Consider the following 14,429-nt stretch of genomic DNA (forward strand, 5'->3'; position numbering starts at 1 on the left):
CCTGAACGGTTTCAATCAAGGATTTTACTTCGGAGTCACGTGAGTGACTACGTGAAGAAGGGCCGTCCGTCTGCGTGCGCGTCATTACGTCTGAACGCAACACGCACGACGGACTGACAGGCACTGTGTCCTCCCAGCCGTCGGGATGAGCAGGTAAGGAAAGTTGAACTACTTACCTGCGTTCTTTCGGGCTTGAAGTCTTTTGTAGTTTCAGAGCCCAGATGTCGAGGAGACGGCCCGCGGGGATGTTTGCTGCCGAAGACCGCAGCATTCCCAGTAGCGGGCGATGGTCTTGTTCCCGACATTAGCGCCGACAGCAGAATCGGCAGGAGACTTTGCGCGGGAGCAGGAGCTCCATGGTTGTCCTACGGGACGTAATGCCGCCTGCAAGTCTAAACGAACCCGTTGACTCAGATGAGTCCAGGGAAGAGGGATACCCTCCCTCAACGGAGAGCGTCTGAGGACGACTCTCTCACATGGAGCAACTTATGGAGAAGTTGCTCCAACAATGATCTGCTCCAAAGGAGGGAGCAGTATCAGCACGGGCCTACAGCAGTGCCGGTGCCGGGAGCCTCGCACATGGGGCAGCCCAATGTCTTCCCCATTGGAGGGAGAACTACATATGGAAGAAACCACTCTGAATCAGAGTACAAAAGAAGATGGGGGGGGAAACCTTCCCAGGGACAAGCAGAAGAAAGGAAGTAAGTAAGTAAGTTTTACTTATATTGCACTGTTTAAGTCAACACCAAAATGCTACATAAAAGGAATAATAAGCTTCCATACAAACAACAGAACATAAGTACTTCTGCAATCATCCAGGTTTCCACTGGGTGCTTCCCTGGATAGAATCTAGCTATTGACAGCCCGGGTATTATGGAGAACCCGCAGGCAGCAGCACCTGTTTTCAGGGCTGCACAAATGTCTCCTGCTCTGAGGAGAGGAGCATTCATGGTCCGTTTCAGTCTGACCAAAGCTAGAATCTCATTTAGGTCCACTGGAAGGGCCATGTCAGCACAGGTATCCTCAGGGGCCTGCGGCAGCACCTGTTTTCAGGGCTGCCTACGAACCTCACTCTCAGTGGTGGGGAGTGCGAGTGATCAGTAAGTAACTGATCTCGAATTTAAAGCATGAACATACTGAAGCACATGCATGTGGCCTCAAGAGCCAGCAAGGGAACAGTGCTATCAGCCGCCGAATCCTCTCTTCAGGTAAGACCAGAAGAAGGAAGCAAAAACTGTCGGACCAATCAAGGTACCAACGACAAGCAAAACTTCATCAGTAGGCGACAACACACCCCACACCTCCATAGGGAGTAAGCGGTTCACTGAAGCCAGTGGTAGCTTGAAAGCTGGGCACGGAAATATGATCAGAGTCGTCTTTCAAGGCAGACTCAAAATAATGGCCAGAATTGTCCTACAAGGCAGGCTCAGTATGATGAGGTTTTCAGACCAGACCCAAACAGAGGTCGGGAGAAACATGGAATCCACACTCCCTACCAGTCCTACTCCCAATCAAGGAGAGAAAAGGAATCTGCATCAGGGGCCTTTGGGCTTACCACAAGACCACCGGTAGCCATGGAGGTAGGTGGGTCTGGGTTTACTGAAACAAGGGATTGTGGACCAGTTACATGTTGGTAATTTTACTCTTGTGTTTTTGTTCAAAATGACAATAACATGAAATTTCAGAACTGGTTTTAAAACAGATAATAACATGTGATCATTTTTACTGCACAACATACACAGGTTCCAAGCAGACTTGGAACTCGGACCGGAGTTGTCTTCGAGGCAGGCCCAGTATTTTTGGGCAGGATTGCCATTCAGGACATGTGACAGATGGAGGATGTCACTTCATCCAGGTTTAACTCATTTGTGCAGTACAGATTTTTAGAAACAGTAATTTGTTACGGTCTAACTACTGTTTTATAGGAGCTTCCTTTAGAATGGTCACATGGCATGCATCGCCCTCAAAGATGCATACTATTCGGTGTCTATTCACTAAGAACAGGAGATATTTGAAGTTTAACTGGATGGTATGGATCTGCCAAATGGGTTGACATCAACCCAAGACTATTGACAAAACTACGGAAACCAATTCTGGGTCTACAAAGGTCTCAGAACCACATAGTAATGGCATATTTGGACAATATCATTTTGGAGTCACCAAGAATTGGCAGAAGCATCAGTCAAAGCAAACCAAAACCCTGTTTGATAGAATTGGTTACCTCGTCCATCCAGTTAAATCAAAATTGACACCTACAAGGGTAATTGATTACCTAGAATTTACTATCGAAAACAGTAAATATGTTGGTGACTTTGCCTAGGGGCAAACGACTATATTAATCAAGCCTGCAATGACCTGATAGTCAAATACTAGCCATCTATCAGGCAAACAGCGAGTGTAATTGGCAAATAGTAGCCGCATTTCCAGCAGTACGTACGGGCCTTTGCATGTCCAGAATTTACAGCGAGCAAAGGAACGAACACTCAGATTCCATGCAGGCCAAATTGGCAAAACTATGGATTGCCAGCAGAGGCCATTGTTGAATAACTATGGTGGATAACGAACGTGAGACACCTCAAAGTAAAATTTGCTTGAAAGCCATCGAGGGTTCTTCAGACCTATGCAAGCGGCTAAGGATGGGGAGCCACTAACACAGTCTAGAGCTGTGGGGGCAGATGGAATGAGCAGGAGTCTGGAATTCCCCAACATATGGAATCAATTACCCAGAATTGATGGGGGCACAATTTGGACTCAAGGGGTTCTGTAGCAATATGCAATCGGTGCTTGTTCAAATTCAGATTGATAACACCACTGCGGTGGCACATATCAATCGCAAGGGTGGTGGAAAATCTGTATCTTACGACTGATTGTTGAACCTCATTTGGCACTGGTGTATCAAGAGGAATATTTGGGGAAATCTACGAGGTAGATATAACACGGTGACAGATGCTGGATCACGAATGTTTAATAACAACACAGAATGGATGTTGAATCAGGCAGTATTTAACAAAATAACTACACGATTTGGCATACCAGATATTGATCTATTTGCATCTAGACTAAACCATCAGTTACCCAGATATGTGTCCTGCAAGCAGGATCCAGGAGCAAAGGCAGTGGATGCTTTCTCCCTCAATTGGGGAGGATTGTTTATGCATGCTTTTCGCAAATTTGTCTCACAAACCGATGCTTGACCAAAATCAAGCAAGACAGGCATATTGGTAGTGCCAGATTGGCCTACTCAAGTCTGGTTCCCAAAAATTTTGGGAACTGTAGTCCAGCCAGTTATGGCTGTACCCAAGAGCAGGGACCTCCTAGTGAACCCAGTTACAGGGAGTAATCATCCACTACACGAACGTATTAACTTGTTGGTCTGCAGATTCTGAGGAGGCCATTTCAAGGCACAGGACTGTCCGAACAAATACAACACAGTTCGGATAACGGATGTCTTGGAGTTTCCTATCAACACTGTACTATAACTATAAACAAAGTTATAGTACATATATAGTGCCTCCTATCTGATGCTGGAAGCAGGGCACGGGTCGATAGGAACGCACCACTTTACAATAAAATTCATGAAGGGAATTTACAATCTAATACCTCTAATACCAAGGTACACGGACACATGGGATGTGAGCCTGGTACTAACCTTACTTTAACAGTGGGGACCGCCTATAACTAACCCTGAAGGTGGTATGCTGACGAAGAGTCCAGACACTGCAAAAGCTACGGTTGGACCACATGACCACCAATATGAACAACATAACATTCGTAATCAGGAACCTGATAAAACAGAGCAGGCCAGGAATGCCATGGATGGAGTTCCAGTTCTTGGCATATCCAGAGGACCTACGGTTGTGTGTGTGGTAGCATACTAACACCACTATCTGAGAGTTACGGAGAACCACAGAGGTTCAGAACAGACCAGAAGGTGTCAACACAAACCATCTCCAGATGGTCTAAGGGGGTAATGGCGGTAACAGAGTGAACATTCATATGGTTAAATCTCACTCCAACAGGGCTGCATCTACGTCGGCAGCAAGAGCAATGGACGTGCCTCTTGATGACATCCTAGTGGCTGCAGGATGGATGATTGAAATAACGGTCCACCGGTTTTATAACAAACCTATTAACGGACTGTGGCTGTTTGCACGTACCATTTTAAGTTCTGTCCCTTAGTTTACCCCCAAGGTTGGGAGGGGAAATTAGTTTTTTGAAAAACCTTTCTTTCATTTAAAGCATCAGTGTCTTTACTTAACTACGTAATGTCTGAATGCTTTAATGATTACACTCATCCATGGTCAATCCATTCAGTGTGTGACGCCTGGATTCGTAGCCGGCGTAAAATCACAGCTTTGAAATCTTCACGTAGTCACTCACGTGACTCCGAAGTAAAATAGTAAGATTAAACGAGAACTTACCAGTTTGAAGTTTGATCTTGATTTTATGAGGAGTTACGATGAGCGATTACGTGCCCACCACTCCCACCCTCATACTATCAAGGTCACATGGAAGTTCTAGTTTCTTCAATCTTACTATTCTCAGGTCTTCTTTTTATCTGTGATTTAACACCGCTGCTTTGAAGATTGACGTGCACGCAGACGGACGGCCCTTCTTCACGTAATCGCTAATCGTAACTCCTCATAAAATCAAGATCAAACTTCAAACTGGTAAGTTCTCGTTTAATCTTACTATCTCTCTGTACTTTTGTTCCGTTCATCTTTCCCTCGATCCTGATGAGTCTCCCAGTTCCTGCTGCTGAAAAACATCCCCACAGCTTGATGCTGCCACCACCATGCTTTACCGTAGGTATGGTATTGGCCAGGTGATGAACGATGTCTGGTTTCCTCCAGACGTGACACTTGGCATTCAGGCTAAAGAGTTCAATCTTGGTTTCATCAGACCAGAGAATCTTGTTTTGGTGCCTTTTGGCAAACTTCAAGCAGGCTGTCATGTGGCTTTTTACTGAGGAGTGGCTTCCGTCTGGCCACTCTACCATAAAGGCCTGATTGGTGGAGTGCTGCAGATAGGGTTGCCTTTCTTCAAGTTTCTCCCATCTCCACAGAAGAACTCTGGAGCTTTGTCTGAGTGACCATCGGGTTCATGGTCACCTCCCTGGCCAAGGCCCTTCTCCCCCGATTGCTCAATTTGGCCGGGCGGCCATCCCTATGAAGAGTCCTGGTGGTTTCAAAGATCTTCCATTTAAGAATGACGGAGGCCACTGTGCTCTTCTGGACCTGCAGAAATTGTTTTATACCATTCCCCAGATCTGTGTCTCGACACAATCCTGTCTCGGAGGTCTACTGACAATTCCTTTGTCTTCATGGCTTGGTTTTTGTTCTGACATGCACTGTCAACTGTGGGACCTTATATAGACAGGTGTGTGCCTTTCCAAAACATGTACAATCAATTTAATTTACCACTTGTGTGCTACAATCAATTTGTAGAAACATCTGAAGGATAATCAATGGAAACAGGATGCACCGAAGCTCAATTTTGAGAGTCATAGCAAAGGGTCTGAATACTTATGTAAATGTGATATTTCAGTTATTTATTTTTAATTACTTTGCAAAAATTTCTAAACACTTGTTTTTGCTTTTATATTAATACCTGATGGTATACCCGGTCGTGTTTTAAAAACCTGTGTGGACCAACTGGCTGGAGTCTTTACGAACATTTTCAACCTCTCAATGCTGAGGTCTGAGGTTCCCACCTGCTTTAAAAGGGGATTAATAATACCAGTGCCCAAGAAGAGCAAGGTGTCGTGCCTCAATGACCAGTGGCACTAATGTCTGCGGTGATAAAGTGCTTTGAGAGGTGCATCATGGCACATGTCAACTCCTACCTCGACAAAAACCTGGACCCACTGCAGTTCGCTTACCGCCACAACAGATCAACGGTGGATGCGATCTCACTGGCCCTCCATTCCGCTCTGGACCACTTAGACAACAAAAACTCATATGTCAGGCTGTTGTTCATTGACTACAGCTCGGCATTTAATACAATCATCCCCTCCAAGCTGGTTTCCAAGCTCTCAGATCTGGGTCTCTGCGCATCCCTCTGCAATTGGATCCTCGACTTCCTCATTCACAGGCCACAGTCTGTCCGTATTGGTGGAAATGTGTCATCTTTGATAACAATCAGCATGGGAGCACCTCAAGGCTGCGTGCTCAGCCTCCTGCTTTACTCTATACTCATAACTGCATAGCCGGACATAGTGCGAACTCCATCATCAAGCTCGCCAACAACACCACTGTTGTAGGACGTATCACTGATGGGGATGAGTCAGAGTATAGAAGTGAGATCGACTGATTGACCAAAAGGTGCCAACACAATAACCTGACTCTCAACTCCAGCAAAACCAAGGAACTGATTGTGGACTTTGGAAGGGGTAGGATAGGGACCCACAATCCCGTTTATATCAACAGGTCGATGGTGGAAGGATCAAGAACTTCAAATTCCTGGGCGTGCATATTTCCGAAGATCTCTCCTGGTCCCAGCACACTGATGCAATTATAAAGAAAGCACATCAGCGCCTCTACTCCCTGAGAAAATTACGGAGAGTCTGTATGGCAATGAGGACTCTCTCTTACTTCTACAGGTTCACAGTAGAGAGTCTGCTGACCGGTTGCATCGTGGCTTGGTTCGGCAACTTGAGCGTCCAGGAGCGCAAACGGGTGCAAAAAGTTGTAAACACTGCCCAGTCCATCATCGACTCTGACCTCCCTACCATCGAGGGGATCGATCGCAGTCGCTGCCTCAAAAAGGCTGCCAACATCATCAAGGACCCACACCATCCTGGCCACACACTCATCTCTCTGCTGCCATCAGGTAGAAGGTACAGGAGCCTGAAATCTGCAACATCCAGGTTCAGGAACAGCTGCTTCCCCACAGCCATCACACTATTAAACACAACTTCAAACAAACTCTGAACTATAACAGCCTATTGCACTTTATCTGTTTATTTATGTGTGTATATATGGTCTATGGTATATGGACACATTGATCTGTTCTGTATTTATGCTTACAATACTCTGTTGTGCAGCAGCAAGCAAAAAATTCATCATTCTATCTGGGACACATGACAATAAACTCTCTTGACTTGACGACTTGACTATTATGAGGTATTGTATGTAGATTGATGGTAAAAAAAATGAATTTAACCCATTTTAGAATAAGGCTGCAGGATCAAAATGTGGAAAAAGTAAAGGGGTCTGAATACTTTCTGAATGCACTGTATGCACTATATACATATACACACACAGCCATACTCCAAAACAACAAACAATAGTACCTGTAGTGCAATAATAATAATAATAATTATAGTAGTTTATTGAAGTTCAGAGCGTATTTGAGGTTGTAGTGTTTAAAAGCCTGATGGCTGTAGTGAAGAAGCTGTTCCTGAACCTGGACATTACAGTTTTCAGATGGCATGGGTGAAATAAGTGTGTGGCCAGGATATGTAGTAGTCCAAAAGTATTTTAAATGTAGTTATTGTACCTGGCCCAATTATCTGCTCTGGCAGCTCGTTCCATCTGTGTGAAAACATCGCCACTCAGGATCCTATTAAATCATTCCCCTCTCACATTAAACCTTTGTCCTCTGGTTCTTAATTCCCTACTCTGGGTAAGAGACTGGGCATCTACCCTATCTATTTCCCCCCATGATCTTATACAACTCTATAAGATCACCCCTCATTCTCCTGCGCTCATAGACTAGCCCTAATCTGTCTAACCCAGTGGTTCCCAATGTGGGGCGTACGCCCCACAGGGGGGCAATTTGATTTTTAAGGGGGGCAATTGAGCGTGACTGAGGAGGTCTGGGTCCAAATTTTCGTTTTATTTTTTTTTTACAATTTTTTAGTAATTTCTTGCTCAGAACTTTAACTGTCTTTTGTTTATTTCATTTTTCTTTTTCATGGATGCCATGTTCTTTAGAAGCTTGCTTAAACCAAGGTATTGCCGTTTTAAGCTTCTTCAGCTGAAACGGAGTTCACTTTTTAAATGATAAGAATTATATATCACCACATGGGGGGGGCATCAGGATTTTAGAGGTGATTAGGTGGGGCATGGCCAAAAAAAGGTTGGGAACCACTGGTCTAACCTCTCCCTACAGCTCGTGCCTTCAAGTCTTGGCAACATTCTTGTAAATCATCTCTGCAGTCTTTCCAGCTTAACAACATCTTTCCTATAGCAGGGTGACCAAAACTGAACTCAATATGAACTGGACATCCCACCTTCTTTACTCAATACTCTGCCTGATGAAGGTCAATGTGCCAAAAGCTTTCTTGACCACCCTGTATGACACCACCTTCAAGGAACTATGTACCTACACTCCTGGATCCCTGTGCTCTCCAACTCTCACCAGAACATTGCCATTCATTGTGATGGTCCTGCCCTTGTCTGACTTCTCAAAATGCAACCCTTTGCAGTTATCTGCATTAAACTCCAGTAACCATTCCTCAGCCCAATGATCAAGATCTTTTGGTAATTTTTAATAACCATTTTCCCTATAGACAATAACACCCACTTTGGTGTCATATGCACTGGGCACAATACAAACCTGTGCATCACAGGTTACTGAACTTTTCCCAGTGCAGAATAATTCCTGACTCTAAACACCTGATGGAGACACAAAAGACTGTAGATGCTGGAATCTGGAGCAATAAATAATGTGATTGCAGAACTCCAGTAAGAGTAGGGAATTTTAATGATCCCATAATAAACTTGCACTGTCATATTATCATGGGTTTAGATGGGATGGAATTGGTCAAATGTATTCAGGAAAATGTCCTTATATGTAGAGGGTCATACAAGGAAGAGGGCAAAGATTGATGTTCTCTTAGGAAATTGGGAAGAGCAAATGACTGAAGTGTCCATGGACAAGCCTTATGGGGCCAGCAACCACTGTTCTATTCATTCCAAGATAGCTTTGAATAAAGACAGAGCAGGCTCACAAGTTGAAATTCTGAAGATAGACATAAAAAGCTGGAGTAGGTCAGCGGGACAGGCAGCATCTCTGGAGAGAAGGAATGGGTGATGTTTCGGGTCGAGACCTTTCTTAATTGGGCCAAGACCAACTTTGATGGTATCCGACAGGAACTTGTTAAAGTCGATCGGAATAGGTAGTAGACAAAGGAATGTCCGGAGAGTGGGATGTTTTTAAAACTGTGATGATAAGAGATCAGGGCATGCATGTTCCTGTTAGAGTGAAGGGCAAGCCTGGATTTTCAACATGTTGAAAATTTTCGGCGACCTGCAACGACCTATGACGGGTGCTGGCAGTCGCCGAAAACGTCGCGTAAGTGGGACAGGCCCATTAGGAAACTAGGACGATGAGAGAAATTCAGGCTCGGGTCAGGAAAAAGAAGGAGGTATGGGACAAGTATTGGCAGCAAGTATGGGATCAAGTGTACTGCTGGAGGAGTTTCAGTAACTGAGGAGCATAATTAAAGAAACAAATCAGGAGGACAAAAGGGGGCGAGATTGCTCTGACAGATAATAGGAAGGAAAATCTAAAATATTTTATAAATACATAAAAGGAAAGCATATAACGAGAGAGAATATAGGCCCCCTCACAAACAAAACTGGTCATCTCTGTATGGAGCTGCAGGAGATGGGCAAGGCCCTCAATTAGTATTTCTTCGCTGTTTTTACTATGGAGAAAGGCTTGAAATCTGGGGAACTTGGGATAGTTACTGGAGATGTCTTGAAGACAATCTGTATTATGGTTTAGGTCGTGCTCAACATCCCAAAGCATATGAAGGTTGATAAATCTCCCAGGCCTGATCCAAGGACCATCCAAGGACACTGTTGGAAGCTAGAGAAGAAATTGCAGGCATCCTGGCAGAGATGTATGAATCATAATTAAACATGGGTGATGTGCCAGAAGATAGGTAGGTGGCTAATATTGTGCATCCATTTATGAAAGTTTGCAAGGAAAAGCCTGGGTATTATAGACCAGTGAGCCTAACATCTGTGGTAGTTACTGGAGAGCATTCTGAGGCATAAGATATATACGCAGAAACAAGGAACAGCAGATGCTAGCTTACAAAAAATACACAAAGGAGATGGTATAGGGACAGGTGTTACAACATGTTGAACACCTCCTGTGGTTGCAGGAGAAAGTCCCTGGGGAAGAGGTAGTTTGTGTGGGAAGGAATGGGTGAATGAAAAAATTGCAGAAGGAGCAGTCTCTGAGGAAGGCACAAAGTGGTTGAGATGGCAAGATGTGAATGGTGGTAGGATTACATTGGAGGTGATGGAAATGACAGAGGATGATGTATGATTAGTAAGTTTGCCAAACAAACTAAAGTGGGTGGTATTGTAGATAGCGAAGATGGTTGTCATAAATTATAGTTGGATCTTGTTCATTTGGACTAATGGGCTGAGGAAGGGTTAATGGAATTTAATGCCGATCAGTGTGAGATGTGGGGAGGTGAATCCAAAAACAAAACTTACCCATGGAATGGCAGGCCCTTGGCAGTGTTGTAGAGCAGAGGGGTCCAGTACATAGTTCCATGAAAGTGGCATCACATGTACATAGGATGATCAAGAAGGTTTTTGGTACATTGGCCTTCATCAGTCAGAGTGTTGTATAGAAGTTGGAATGTTATGTTAAACTTGTACAAGACGTTGGTGAGGCCACATTTGCAGTATTGCATTCAGTTTTGGTCATGCTGCTATAGGAAGGATGTTGTTACCTGGGGAGATTGCAGAGAAATCTTATGAGGATGTTGCCAGGACATGAGGGCCTGAGCTATAGGGAGGGCTGGCTAGTACAATGTTCCTTGTAGAGGGAGAATGAGGAGTGATCCGATAGAGGTGTACAAGCTCATGAGGGGAATCGCTAGGATGAATACACAGTCTTGTACCCAGAGTAGTAGAATCAAATCCAGAGGACATAGGTTTACGGTGAGAAGGAAAATTTGAATAGGAATCTGATGGGCAACCTGTGCACACAGAGGGTGGTGGGTGTATGACACGAACTACCAGAGGAGGTCATTGAGGCACAAACTATGATAATATTTAAAAGAGCTTTGGGCATGGATAGGAAAGATTTACGCAGGCAGGTGGGACAAGTGTTGATGGGGCATCTGGTTCCACATGGTCATGTTGGGCCAAAGGGCCTGTTTCCATGCTGTATGACTCTCCATGACCCTATGAATTCAGCGAGTCAAACAGCATCTGTTGGGGGAGGGGAGAATAGTGTAAATGAATGTTCAATTTTTCGGGTTAAAACCCTGCATCGGAACCTTTATACACCTGATAATTGTTGCAGTAGGATTCACAGACGTTGGTTGAAGGCTAAGCTATAATTCAGAGATTTAAAAAAAAATGTCAATATAAATGATTAAAAAGATAAACTATAAAACAGTTTTCAGAAATAAAAAATATTTGAATAAAACTATAGATAGTTTAGTATTAGTTTTAGTGACACAGTGCGGAAACAGGCCTTACCGCACACTGAGTCTACGCCAACTAGCGATCCCTGAACGCTAGTACTATCCAACACGCCAGGAACAATTGACCCTTTTTTATCAAAGCCAATTAACCTACAAATCTGAATGTCTTATAATGTCGAAATTAAACCGGAGCACCCGGAGAAAACCCACGAGGTCATGGGGAGAACGTGCAAAATCTTTACAGCACCAGTAATCAGGATGGAACCTGGGTCTCTGGCATTGTAAGGCAGCAACTCTACCGCTGCACCATTGTGCCGCACCCCTAATGACTGAGTATGTATAAAGACTGCCAATGGTTCTGCTGTAATGCACCTTTCCATCACATGAATTGGAACCAATGCAAGTAATGAATTAGGGAACATTATTTACATTACACAGGTTGAATTAGTTATAACGTGATTTTGATGGGCAACTAGAGAATCACTTTAAAGTTATTTTGGAAACTGACATAGAGAAAGAAAGTTGTTTTTGGAGAAAGACAGTGCAGGGAACAAAACACATTTTCCAGTTAACCTCTCTGCTGTCATCAGATACCAATGTATCTTAAGAACACAAGCTGCTAATTTCATCATGGGTAGCAAATTGATAAGTAATCGCTTCTATTGACAATGTAATCTACAGCCTTTAAAGTTTATGCTTGAAGCAACAAATTAAACATTGGTATTGAAAACACCTTTCGTTTTGAAACTCTACGGGAAAAATAACATGGTTATTGTGAGCTGGAAATTCTCTTTACCCCAAAAGCTCCCTTTTTTCCAGTGATAAAATTGTCCTTCTGTAATGATTTTTTATAACATGTTTTTTTAGGAATGCACCTATCGTGTCATAGCAGCAATGAAAAGAATATATTTAATTTCTCCTGACCATCTTATCCATTGGCTAGAGTTACAATTGAAGTGAATATGCATGCCAATCCCACCTTAGTTTTAAGAGCAGGATTGGGTTGTACCTTAGTACTCTGAGTGCAGTCCAGCAACAGTGTGCAATGGAAGATGCAGTGCATGTTCTATGTTCACCAGTGCAATGGTCAGAAGCTCAGAGATTTTGAGGTTTCAATGGTTGAAACTGAAGTTGAGAATGTTGCATTTTTCGAATGACATTCATTATTTATTTTGTTCCTTCTGATGATTTAGTGAAATTGTTTGCCCAGAATCAAACTGCAGAAAACCCAGAATTTGCCCCATATAAACATTTTAGAACTGAAGTTTTGTCTCTGTTTTAACCTTTTACAGAAGCAAAATGTGATGCTATTTTGCGACCAAGGCGAAATGTGATGGCGAGGACTGAAATACATGAAAAAAGTAAGTTTACAGTAAAATCATCAATTTATAGAAACGGACTTAAAATGCTGGAGCGGGACAGGCGGCATCCCTGGATAGAAGGAATAGGTGACATTTCGGGTTGAGACCCTTCTACAGACTGATAAGGAAGTGTATAGATAAGGAAGTGTAAGGTGTGCAAACAGGACAAAGGGAATGGAGATCAAGGAAAATGTAGAATAGATCATTGTTAGTTGGGAGAAGGTAACAACAAAGCAAACAGAGATAAAATGGAGTTGACCGTAAAACTGGGAAGTAGAAGGGGATAGAGGGAAAGCAAGGGTTACTTGAAGTTAGAGAAGTCAATATTTCATACCGCTGGGATGTTAGCTGCCCAAGGATAATATGAGGTGCTGTTCCAATTTGTGCTGGAGGCCCAGGACAGAAAGGTCAATGTGGGAATGGGAGGGGGAGTTAACAGAAACATACCTGTAGAGCAATGATAAACAACTGTTGTTTTCTGGTGATACATCTTATATTTAATTGGACAATAGATTATTTCACTTCACTGGAAGCTGATTTATCTCGAGATGCAAGTGCTAATGTATTGGCAGTCATTGCAAATCCACTGAAACATTAGAGTCATAAGAAACTGCAGATGCTGGACTCTTGAACAAAATACTAAGTACTAGAGGTTAGGCAGCATGTGTGGAGTGAATGGACATATTTTGTTGCTGTTGCCTGACCCGTTGAGTTCCTCCAGCACTTCATGTTTTGTCATTCAAACATTCATTGTGTTATCCTCTTCCCCAGTGAGGGAAAATTTAAACCATGTGACCAGCAAAGATGTGTCAATGTGGAAAGGCACAACCCAATTTTGTGTGACGTCCCCCACTGGGAAGATGCAATTGCATTCAAAGCCCATATTGCACCCCTCGACCCAGCCCCAGCCATGTTTTTCAGAGGTTGCTGCTATCGATGTTGGTTTGACCGGGCCTGGTTTTAATCACTTTCCTTTCTCCCATACTTCACATGCAAAACATTTCTAAACCTTGCCCTTCAATGATTGGAAGATAACTGCATTAGGCAGTTTTCACCCATATTTACCTTGGGATCCACACCCTCATCAACTTCTACAGATGCGCCATAGAAAGCATTTTATTGCAACGTATCACAGCATACTTTGGGAACTGCTCCATCCAAGACCGCAAGAAGTTGCAGAAAATAGTGGACACAGTCTAGACCTTCACACAAGCCAACCTCCCTTCCATTCTCTATTTAAACCTCACGCTGCCTCGGCAAGGCCAGCAGCATAATCAAGGATGAGTCGCACCCTGGCTACTCCCTCTTCTCCCTCTCCCATCAGGCAAAAGGTATAGAAATGTGAAAACGCACACCCCCGGATTCAGGAACAGTTTCTTCCCAGCTGTTATCAGGCAACTGAACCATCCTACCAACAACCAGAGAGCAGTCCTGAGCCACTAGCTACCTCATTGGAGACCTACGGACTATCTTTAATTGGACTTTACTGAACTTTATCTTGCACAAAACGTTATTCACATTATTCCCTTTATCATGTATCTGTACGCTTTGGATGGCTCGATTATAATCTTTGATTGTCATTCCACCAAGTGGTTAGCATGCAACAAAAGCTTTCCACTGTAGCTCGGTACATGTGACAATCAACTAAACTCAAACATAATAGT

General features: G+C 43.5%; 1 protein-coding gene across 1 annotated transcript in view; it reads left to right on the forward strand.

The window, feature by feature from the left end:
• The window catches only part of c5 (complement component 5), a 148,573-nt gene that overhangs the window by 37,039 nt on the left and 97,105 nt on the right, over window positions 1-14,429 (forward strand). Inside the window, exon 10 of the mRNA XM_055659724.1 lies at window positions 12,697-12,765. Coding sequence (XP_055515699.1) covers window positions 12,697-12,765 — 69 coding nt within the window. The remainder of the gene's footprint in view (window positions 1-12,696; window positions 12,766-14,429) is intronic.

The sequence above is a fragment of the Leucoraja erinacea genome, chromosome 31, assembly GCF_028641065.1.
Source record: "Leucoraja erinacea ecotype New England chromosome 31, Leri_hhj_1, whole genome shotgun sequence".
Lineage (NCBI taxonomy): Eukaryota > Metazoa > Chordata > Chondrichthyes > Rajiformes > Rajidae > Leucoraja > Leucoraja erinaceus.